This window comes from Vicia villosa, linkage group LG2 (genome assembly GCF_029867415.1).
Source record: "Vicia villosa cultivar HV-30 ecotype Madison, WI linkage group LG2, Vvil1.0, whole genome shotgun sequence".
NCBI lineage: Eukaryota > Viridiplantae > Streptophyta > Magnoliopsida > Fabales > Fabaceae > Vicia > Vicia villosa.
Window position 1 is genome coordinate 30065037 of NC_081181.1, and position 12321 is coordinate 30077357.

Consider the following 12321-nt stretch of genomic DNA (forward strand, 5'->3'; position numbering starts at 1 on the left):
TTGCGAGACAATTCAAGGGGATCTCAACATTCCAACGCGTCCTCAGAACATCATTGATCGTTTCCCAATCATTGGCAGGCTCTGAATCATCCAGAATCGCCCTCGATTCCTCTACGGTTTGCGTTTTTCGTTTTGCTTCGAGTACCACAATTCATGCATCATTAGCCTGATTTAATTGCATATTTATGTTTCTTATGATGTCTTGAACGATTCTGGAAGTTTAATTTGATTATTACGCGCATATACGAGGATCCACGATTTTAGGGTTCATAACTTTAAATTAGGATTTCTTGTTCTAGGCAAAATTAGGACTGATTTTGGTTACCATTAGACTCGTCGTGTCTGGACGATCACAATAGTGTGGTCGCGAAAGATTTCTTTTGCGTTTTGGATGCTTTGTGTTATCGCAGGTGTAAAAAGTAGAGACTTTTTATAGCGCTTAAGGAAAAGCGCTGTAAAAGCACTTTCTGCAAATCCCCAAGGTAGGAGATGATGTGTTGGCACGTCATCATTGGTCCAATTCAAAAACAATTGGCGCGCGTGCGTGGTGGGATGCTGTCCATCCGTGTACGATACACCCTCGCTCTCACGGTCGTTTGATCCCATCATGCAGACATCTGACGCTCCCAAAGCCTGCAGTCCATCATAGACCCTCAGTCATGCGCCACACCTGATAAAAAGTTAAGTTTTTTATAATTTTTTTATTTTTAATTACATAGCCTCTTTTTATTTTATATATTAATGTATATATATTGTTTTAAATTTTTTTTTATCATAATATTATATGTTTTATTTTCAAATCTTTTTTTTTTATAATTAATAATTTATTTATTTTATTTATTAAATTCATGTATACTTATTTTCTTTTATTTATTTATTTAATACTTATTTATTTTCTTATAATTATATTATTTGCTTATATTTTCAAAATTCATATATATTTTATTTTTATTCCAAAAATTCATAAAAAATACCTTTGTGTCCGATTTTATTTTCTCTTCTCGATTTAATTAATTAGGTCGCGAGACCAATAATTAATTAAATCGTCTACGTTATTTCATTCAATTCGTACCCTAATCAGGGTTTACGACGATCATTCCATACACTGAGAATATTTGTTTTTTTTTTCCTGTGCCTTTTTCAGGGTTGCTCTTCCAATATACTTCGACTATGCGCCACGTCAAATTCGAAACTAAGTTCTAACCTTTCTTATTTAAATATTTTCGCATGTTATTTTATTTAATTAGGGTTTAATTCCCGCTGTCAATGAACTCCTCCTACACTTACTTCTTCTTTTTATTCTTTTGCCAATTCTTTAATGATCAGAGTCAATGCTTGAGGCAACCTCTGCCCATCAACCTTCATCAATCGAAGCTAAGTTTCTTTTACCCTTTTTCTTTTTACTTTTATTTTTTATATTGACTAGGGTTAACCGTACCTGATTTCTGAACTGATAATGCACTCACCCCTATTTTATTTTCTTTTTCCTAATTTTCAGGGTTTGACAACCGTCAAAGCTCGAATAGTCGGTAACCCTAAACGTTAATCTCCTTTATTCTTCTGCTTTTATTTATTTATTTATTATTACCTGCTGGTTTCATCTCCCCTTTCCTCCGCTGGTTTCTTTTTCCTCTTCCCCGTATTGCTTTAATTGTACTTGTTTATTGATTGATGTGGTTAGTAATTTTAGGGAGTGCAACCTTGAATTAAATTAGAATCACTTAATTATTATAAGATAATATATTCTGAACTAATCACGTGATTGTTGCACCCACGCACACTTTTTGGTAACCCCTCTTGTTGCCTGTTGCTTGTTGCCTGTTGCCTTGTTGCCTTGTTTTTTGCAGAATAGCCATGTCCCTCGAATATGAGGATACCTCAGCCATGTTGCCTCGATTAATATCATAAGTCCCTAATGATGCTGCCTTCGATACACTAATATAATCTCGTCCCTCGGAAGTCGCCTACGAAAGGCTGAGGTGTCCTCTGGCTGCCTAAACGAAAGGCTATTCGGATCCTTCCCTTAGACTATCTTCCTCTCTATGGCAAGGGACAGTCTCATGGCGAACAAACTCTCGATGACCCTTCAACCTCCAAATGAAAGGCTTCCTGCCCTCTTATGGCATGGATAGACCCTTTCACCTTGAAAGGCTAAAAGAATATTTTTACAAATGTCAAGGTAATTTGCCCTTAATTGCATGCTCTGGTTTAAAAAATCTTTTTCTTATTCTTTCTCATAAATCTTCAAAATGGCTACGCTCATTTATGAGCTAAATTCCGTATTCACTTCTTCTACATTTCTGAACGAAAAAGAGCAAAGCAATTAAGAGCCCATGGAAAACCATGGATGCAAAGGGTGCCTTACACCTTCCCTTTGCATAAATTACCCCCCGAACTCAGTTTTCTTTAAAAAGGTTTTTTTCCTGTTCTTTTAGCCTTTCTATTTGATTTGGATAAAATAAAAGTCCGTGGCGACTCATGCTATCCGCAACATTTCAAATAAAGTCAGTTCACCGTATTACAGTGAGCATGTAGGAGCAGACAAGAGAAACTAACATACGTTAACGTTGGATTCAGATTTTAGTTTGACTTAGATTTATTCAAGAATTGGTTGTTTAGTCTAATAAATACGAAATGAATGCAGTAATTAAAGTTAACTCAGAGATATAACACATGCATGGAGAATATGACAGGTAGTAGAGTAGCTGACAACTAATACTAGACATACAAAAGAGATTTATATACTTTATTAATAAACTCATATTTAAGTCAGCAGAATTATAAAAGAGAAGGATTTAGAAAGATCTGGTCGTTCTAGATGATAAACCTTTCTTCCAGTTTCTTTTGAGAGAGAGAGAGCATCTTCTTATGCATAAGTTCTGTTTGTTTCTGCTTCAGTCTTGTTCTGTTGTGTCTCCACTCTTTGATCTGGTCCTGATGAGTTGGCTTTAGTTTAGACCAACTGACTTAAGTCTTTTACAAAGGTTTGTCTTTGGATATTTCCATTAAGCGCATATTCATCTTTCTAATGTCTCGAGCTTCTCATGAAATTTTGATGTTGATCCACAAAATTTAGTTAGATATGTAGATAAAGTTCTCAGAGTATTGAGATCTTTCCCTTGACATCTTCTGATTATACTAAGTGTTGGAATATGACGTTGTTTTTCTACTCAGTGTGGTTTTTCTCCTTCTAGATCTCTCTACACGTTTAAGTATTTGATCTTGAAATCGATACAGAACCATGCTCTGATACCAATTGAAGGTGGAGAAAAACACAAGAAAGGGGGGATTGAATTTTGTTCTTTACCTAATTAAAATTCCCCTTTCTATACTTTTCTTTTTCTTCTTTTTATATCCCATTCAGTTGGATATGCTTTTGACAATTCAACGGAAGTTCTGTGATGCATAACCAAAGAGATACATATCCAATTTAACTTCTTAACTCCATCAGAACTTCTGACTACGTCAGGGACAGTCTAGAAGATAACAGTGTAAATGTTCAGAGTTAAATGAATGATGCAGAAGATAAAGGACACATTCATTTTTATCCTGGTTCACCTTCTCAATAAGGCTACCTCCAGTCCACCTTTCTCAAGTGATTTGCCGCTCTCAACAGATGACTTAATCCACTATAACCAAACTTGATTGCAACTACATGATCAATTGTCGTTACTAACTTCCTGCACAGCCAACTATTGTGACTAACCCTGCACAAGCTACCCACGAGTGACTAACCCCTAGATGACTGAACCTTTCAGTGATCTCAGCGAGATATAACGTTCATTAATCTAGTAACCCTGCATAAGCCAACTGCTCGTGACTAACTGCAATGAACTGTTCATTGATTTGATCCACAGATATAACATTCATCAACTCTCGTATAGTCAGCAACTGTGACTAACCCCTGCACAAGCCAACTACCCGTGACTAGCCATAGATGATGAATCGTTCAGTGATCTTATCAGGATATAACGTTCATCAATCTTCAAGAGATTACAAGTGTGCTTCTTAGTTAAGCAGATTTTCTCCTATTCTAAGTACATATGTTTTAATACATTTACAATTAATCACTTTGAGTGAATGAATAATCTTAGGAGCCTTCTTGTCTGCATCTTCTGAACGAGATATTTTCTTTTTAGTGGTAAGAAGAGTAAGAGCATCAGCTCCCTGTGTTGAGTGATTCTTCAAGTTGATCTTCGTCTTTCAATCTTCTTAGGCTGAATTAGAGCAACAGCTCTATTGTTGATTGCTTATGATTTGATCTTCAATTCTTCTTCAAGCAGATTTAGAGCAACAGCTCTATTTTTGAGTTGCTTCTTCAAACGATCTTATTCTTCTTCTTCTTCTTGTTCATTTATCTTTATCTTCTTCTTTTTGAATACTTATCATGAAGTTTGTTATAGTTGATAACACATTTAATGATCATAAGTAAACATGAAACACTCTCAAGCAATATGTGAACTAATCAAGTATTAGTGGATATCTTAAAGCTCCATTGGAGGATACTTCTTAACAGCAGAAATTTATTTTTCAATCTTTTACGTTTTCTTTACATAGGCTTATGATTTGTGTATGACAACATTATTGTTTATTTCATCACATACTGAGTATGTGTTTCCTCTTGTGTAACTTCTGAAGCATGGTTTCACATTTTTCTTTTACGCTTTCACGCTCAGCTGCTCTTCTACATATTTTCTCACAAGATCTCTCTTTTGTTGCACTCTGTAGATGCACTATGGATACACACTCTGGATGCACACATTCAAGTTTGAAGTTTGATCTATATATAGCTTGATGTGTTACCGTTGGAATCTAGCCGTTAAGATTTGTTTGAAGATTTCTTTGAATGCTTTGTCTCGATTGAATCAGGAATGACAAGTGTTGTTCACGGCAGAATCTTATCTCTAGCATGATAATGACAGTTGGTAGCGTGTTTCCTTGGTTAAGCTTGTTTTTCCAACGCGCTGCATGTGGGTTGCTTCTTCAATCAAATTTAGGAGTTGTTCCATTTAATTGTTTGCAACCATTTTGCTAATGATGATGTTTTTAACGACTTTCTTCTTAATTTTGAACTTTTGTATTTTATTCATTTTGTAGGCTGAGGTTGTATTTTCTTTTCTTGTCTGCGTGTGACTTTGTTGTTGTAGCTTTTTGTATGTCACTACGTTGCTTTATCTAAACTTCTGATCTTCTATTCATGTGATCTTCTTGTTGTAAGGGATCTTCATGTATATTGATATTTCTGTTTAAATCCTTAACTCTTGTCTAAGTTTCTTTTTGATGTTGTGCTTGTCTAATGCTGTGCTTTTCTTCATGGTGTTGTCGTATAAGGCTTATAGCATAAATATCTGCACACTTAATGAAAGTATTAGTATTAAAATTGTTACTAACAAAATATATGCTTGTTATCCTAGAAACTAAATTCTGAACATAGATTCTCAATCTTGTTCTAACTTGCTTATCTGAAGGAATCAACCATGAGTTCTCTTCTCCCATTACCCCTCAACAAAATGGGATTTTTGAACGCAAAAACAGAACTCTTCAAGAATCTGCGAGGGCTATGATTCATGCAAACAAGTTACCCTATCATTTTTGGGCTGAAGCTATGAATACTGCTTGTTATATTCATAACAGAGTCACACTGAGAAAAGGGACTTCAGCTACCTTGTATGAAGTCTGGAAGGAGAGAAAACCTACAGTCAAATACTCTCATGTGTTTGGAAGTAAGTGCTACATCCTAGTTGATTGTGAGCAAAGAAGGAAGTTGGATCCCAAGAGTGATGAGGGAATTTTTTGAGCTAACCCACAAACTGCAGAGCTTATAGAGACTTTAACTCTAGAACTAAAGTGATTGTGGGTCCATTGTTGTGATCGATGATAAAGGGTGTGTAGTGGGGAAAATCTGAGATCGAAGCCATTAGATTGACTCGACTCAATATTTCAGTGAAAGTCGCCACCGCACTTTATTATTTCCAAAGGAAAAGGGAAAAGAACGAAGAAAACCCATAGTTTAAAACAAGAAAGAGATCTTAGGCACGGGTGTTGATTATACAAGGGGAAGGTTTTAAGCACCCCTCATATATGTGGTACTCCACAAGAACCTTTTTGAAAATCTGTGTCGTGTGTGCTAAAAAGGGTTTGTTTTATTTTTAAAATAAGCTCGGAAAGACGTTAAGCCTTGTGCCTACATACCTCCTCGGTGCAATGGAGAAGTCAGAGCTAATGTAGTTCCGCTTAAAGGAAAAAACGATTTAAAAGGGAATAAACACTTTATCATCGTCAGAGAGAAATACTCAGCCATTGATCTTGAGCATGAGAACAAATGAGTTCTTTGCATCGCAAATGAAAGAAGGGCTCCAACTGGGATGGAAATCAACGAGTATGCCACTAGCTCTATCATGCGGAAAAGATCTCATTATATCAATCAATTTCAAAATCGTGGGGTATCGCAACTCACTACAACAATTAATCGTGTCTAAACTTTTGAAGAAAAGCCAATAAGGGTAAAAGATATTTTAAAAGAAAAGGTTTTTAAAAGAGATTACAAATATAAAAAGATTTTAGAAAAAGGGAGAAGATTTTGAAAATCTAAGAAGGGGAGGAGATGAAGAGGCTATCCTAGTGCATAAAATAAAAGTTTAAGGAAAAGGACGATCTAACTAAAATAAGAAGCCAACGCTTGAAATTAGGAGTCAAGATAGATTTCCCATCCTTTGGACTGACAACACTAAACCAACGCATTACCACTTGGGGATCCATATGAACTTATTGTCTTTAGCACCACTTTGCATTAAGCACATTAAAATTCTGACGAAAATCGGGTAGAGTAACGGCTGTTTTTTGGGTAAAATCCTTATCATGACGCCTTGGAATTAACCATCAAGGGCTTTCGAGGAAATACCTGCATACACAAACAGACAACAATCCAATGCCAGATAGACATAATAACAACAGAATAACAACAACATAACAGAGTCCAGAGGTGCTAAGTCCAACAAGTCCAAGTCTCCAAAATGCTCGGGATAGTAACTAATAGTCCATAGAGAGCCTTATGTATTTTTTAGATTTTTGTTATTTATTAGTGTTTTAGCACAAAAATAGTGTACGATCCAAGTGGACAGAAGGAAAATAGCGGAAACATAAACAAAATGTCCAAATGGACAAAGAGAAAATAGCGGAATGTAAACGTCCAAATGGACAGAGAAAAAATGGCGGAAACATAAACATGATGAAATGATAAAATAAAGCATAAAGAGAGAAATAAAGAGCAATATAATAAATTGCAGAAATTAAAGTCAATTGTTAGATGTTAAAGATAACTATCTTGAAACTTGTCAAGTATGTTATCAAAGTTAGTAATAAAGATCGATGGTGAGTGAAGGATGTTCTCGGATTTAAATTCAATGGAAATTTATCAGAAGCTTGATAAAATCATAGCGACTACACGATCAACTTCCATAAGTCTTAAATTAACCGCATACACTTCTCTTCCATATTTGATTTTTTTTTTATTCGGGACACGAAATATTGCGCAATGTTAAGCAGATCGCCAGGTGATTTATGTAGAAATCACCCTACAACGAGGCCGGTCAAAACTTTATGTGCTAATGCATGCGAGAGAAGAAATATATAGATCACTCTCCGAAAGCAATACCGCACGAAAAGAAAATAGGTAACGATCTCGTCTTTATTAAGAATCCATAAGAATTATCAAGGTATCAAAGACTTTCGTCGATCAAAATAAAAAGAAGTAAAAGATGGAACCACATTCAAAAGCTCCTTTCATCCATAATTTCAATCACTTAATTTTGCGGATTTGGATTCTCATCCTATCGACGCCCTAAGTCCATTGATAATAGAGAGAAATTAGGCCTCTAATTTGTGATTCGAAGAAAATATCAAAAGAATGGAGAGAAGAAGAGTTAGAACCAAAAACAAGCCAAAAATAGCAAAAAAGCATTCTGCCTCACTGGAAATCGATTTCCCTCTGTAGGAAATCGATTTCCTGCCTGCAGACTTTAAATTTGGCGCAAAACACATAGTGGAAATCGATTTCCCTCTATAGGAAATCGATTTCCTGCGCGCAAATTTTGAAAAATCAGCAAATAGAAGCATGAAACCTTGTTTAAGCAAAACAACAAACACCTTATGATCTCATACATCAATGTGCATGAATTTTCCATCAATTCTTCACCATAAGGGACTAATATAGCACCAAAGGTGCATCACACACAAACAATAATAGATCACATATTTGATTATGGAAAAGGGTATAGAATTTTACCAAATCTTGCACAAACTTGGATCCACTTTAAGAACACACCAACACAAGTCTTGATCTAGCAACAATTGAAGAAAATGATAGATGATGGTTTAGCTCAAAATTAGTGAGGTTCAAGATGTAACTCACTAATTTTATGAAAGAAGAAAGAGCTTTAGGTGAATTTGGTAGAGATGAAGAGAGAAATTGCAAGAGTTTATTTGGCTATTCCAAGCTTGTTAAATGAAGAGGTGAAGGCCTCTATTTATAGAATTGGAGAGAGAGGTGTGGGCAATTTGGTAATTATGCAATTGGTAATTAATTTGTTTAACTTGGTAAAGTGGGGTTAAAGTAAGGTTAATGAAGGAAATTAATTTGTGGTCAGGTGGAATATTGGTAAATGGTAAAGAATAATCAAGAAAAATGTGTTTGGTGCCAAAATGATGTCATGCTTCCCTATTTTTTTCAAATTTCGTTTCAGGAAATCGATTTCCCATATGGGTAAATCGATTTCCACAACCAAATTTTCAAAAATTTGTTTTCTTGCACTGTTTTGATTTTTTCCCAATCTTTTACTTGTAAAATATAAACAAGAGAGACAAAATACATATTTTGGGATTTTGGTTAGTGTAAAACAAATAAAAAACTAGAAATGCTTGATGATTCCCCTCAGAGATAATCATAGTATCAAGAATAGAACTTCACAATAGTGCTCTTGACTAATGATTAAAATGCAATTGATGTATGATCTTAGGGTCAAAAATTGGGTTATGACAGGGTGGAATGATGAAGATGATGTTTTAGAAGATGTTGGAACATCTCTTAATGAAACTCCAACAGGTTCTACTGACAGAGGTGCTGACCATATCCAATCTGATAGAATTGTTGATTCTATTCAATTTGACAGGCTTACTGACCCTATTCTACCCAAGGAGAACCTGAGTCAGATCAAGTCAACTAGGGGCCTTCCATCAGAATTCAAAAGGATCGTCCTAAAGAACTTATTATAGGAAATCCTAATCAAGGAGTTACCACTAGATCAAGAGAAATCATATCAAACTCCTATTTTGTTTATAAAGTTGAGCCTAAGAATTTCAAAGAGGCCTTAACTGATGACTTCTGGATCAATGCCATGCAAGAAGAGCTGGAAAAATTCAAAAGGAACAAAGTTTGGGATCCGGTCCCACGACCTGAAGGGATAAATGTTATTGGAACTAAGTGGGTGTACAAGTATAAGTCTGATGAAAAAGGTGTGGTTACCAAAAATAAAGCAAGACTGATTGCTCAAGGGTACACTCAGATTGAAGGAGTTGACTTTGATGAAACCTATGCTCATGTGGCTAGACTTGAATCAATCAGATTATTCTTAGGAGTAGCTTGCATTCTGAAGTTTAAGTTGTTCCAAATGGATGTAAAGAGTGGTTTCTTGAATGGTTACCTGGATGAGGAAGTCTATGTGGAACAACCTAAGGGATTTATTGATCCTAGTTTCCCTAGCCATGTGTACAAGTTGAAGAAAGCTCTGTATGGATTGAAATAGGCTCCTAGAACGTGGTATGAAAGACTAACAGAGTTCCTTAGTGGAAATGAATACAGGAAAGGTGGTATAGAAAAAGCTCTCTTTGTCAAAGAAGTAAAAGGGAAGATCATGATTGCACAAATTTATGTTATGATATTGTGTTTGGTGGAATGTCAAATGACATGGTTCAACACTTTGTCAAGCAGATGCAGTTAGAATTTGAGATGAGCCTTGTTGGTGAGCTAACAGATTTTCTTGGTCTACAAATCAAACAAATGGAAGACTCCATTTTTCTATCTCAGAGTAAATATGCCAAGAATATCATGAAGAAACTTGGGATGGAGAATGCAAGTCACAAGAGAACACCTGCTCCCACTCATCTAAAACTGTCTAGGGATGAGAAAGGTGTAAATGTTGATCAAAGTCTCTACAGAAGTATGATAGGTAGTCTGCTATATCTCACAGCCAGCAGACCTGACATTACCTTTGTTCTAGGAGTATGTGCTAGATATCAAGCTAAACCCAAAGTCAGTCATATCAATCAAGTAAAGAGGATATTGAAGTATGTGAATGGTACAAGCAATTATGGTATGTTATATTCTCACGGATCTTGCTCTTTATTAGTTGGATATTGTGATGATGATTGGGCTGGAATTGCTGATGATAGGAAGAGTACTTCAGGAGGATGTTTCTTTCTGGGGACTAATCTCTTATCCTGGTTCATTAAAAAGAAAAATTGTGTATCTCTATCCACTGCTGAGGCTGAATATATTGCTGCAGGAAGCAGTTGTTCCTAGTTGGTTTGGATGAAACAAATGTTGACTGAATATAATGTCCGATAGGATGTCATGACATTATTTTATGATAATCAGAGTGCTATAAACATATCCAAAAACCATATTCAACACAACAGAACCAAACATATTGATTTTTGTCATCATTTCATAAGAGAGCTGGTTGAAGATAAAGTTGCTGCCTTAGAACCTGTAGCTACTGGGATGAAACTAGTTGACATTTTCACTAAGGCCTTGGATGCAAATAAAATTGAAAATTTGAGAGGAAAACTGGGGATCTCCATATATGAGGGTTTATAGCAATTAAGGGAGTGGGGAGTACTGTTAGAGGTGCTTTTCTAGCATTTAGTTTGGTTTTATTTGTTCATCTAAGCAACTTTATGGTTTGACAATGAGGTTTGGCACATTATGGCTGAAAAGGGGGAGAGATTGGAGAGCGAGCTGTCTGCTAGTCTCTGGTTCTGCTAGTCTCATGGTAATGGTAAGTTTGAGAGGGAGCAAATGAGAAAATAATGTTTATGCTTAGTTTCTCTGCTAATTGTTGTTGTGTTACTGATCATGGATATGCTTGTTGTGGTATAATAATGTTTTATCCAAAATTTAACAAAGGGGGAGTTTGTTGTTTCTGTGTTGGCAGCAATTTTGGTAAAACATTCTGAACAGGAAATGCTATGAAGAGTGTTGTGACATGTGACCAAAGTATCATAGCAGATTTTAAAAGATGTCAAAGCAGATGTCTTATCATCGTACCTTAAGCTAAACTATATAGTGGTTTTTGTTTTAGGATATATTTGTATCAGGTGTTTTTATCAGATGTTCATTCAGAGGAAACTTCTGCGCAAACTCAGGGGGAGTAGTGACACGAGCTATTCCAATAATATTGGATTATGGGAAACCTAAAACATGATTTGATCTTCTCCCAAACACAATTTTGTCGTTGCTGCTTCTTCATAAAAACTGCATAATCCTACTTGTGTTGTAACTCAAGTTTCGAAGGCTGTGTGTTTATCGTGTTTAGTCTTGAGTCTGCTGTTATTTGTAATCTGATATATTTATACCCTAATTTTGACCCCCTTAAGATGTCACATCATCTGGCATTTCACATCTCCCTGTCAGATCAATACGGACACCCAGAGCAACCACCTTTTCACTAGGTATTCTATTAGGGTTTCCAGTATGTGAGATACAGGAAAAGGATCAATCAATGGTCAACATGATCCTTAAACACAATCATAGGGAAAGATGTTTCATCCATCCACCTATGATCTCCAATCCCTATGCATCAGGCCTCAGACCCACCCAGGTCACCAAACTAGGGTTTTGAGCCTATTAGGGACTGAAGTCATGGCTCATCGTCTTCAAATAATCCCTATATCAATATCCAATGGACTGATGTTTCAAGACATGATCCCAAAGGCCCCATCGTATTCAAATAATCCCTATATCAATATCCAATGGAATTTGTACTTCAATTCAAGATCCACAGTCATCAATTTCATCTAGTCCACTATTAAGGTTTTTGACCTAATTCTTTTGGACACTTGACTTTTAATCAAGACATGGCTCTACAACTCAAACATGACTCAGAGACCTCTAATACTTCAATTTAATCCATTCACTTCATGCTTTTGAGGAGGAGGGCTTGATTCATCACAAAAATCAAAGATTTGCATTTCATCAGGAAAAAGTCAATTGTACAGGATTACCTTTGACTTTTTGGATTTTTGGTCAACTATGAACTTTTGAAG

At 35.8% G+C, this 12321-nt stretch overlaps 1 protein-coding gene across 1 annotated transcript; it reads left to right on the forward strand.

Annotated features, from left to right (window-relative positions):
• Positions 1–9961: 9961 nt before the first annotated feature.
• Positions 9962–10576, forward strand: LOC131648775 (uncharacterized mitochondrial protein AtMg00810-like). Its single transcript, XM_058918502.1, has one exon. The coding sequence runs from the start codon at positions 9962–9964 to the stop codon at positions 10574–10576; it is 615 nt and encodes a 204-aa protein (XP_058774485.1).
• The last annotated feature ends 1745 nt before the right edge of the window (positions 10577–12321 follow it).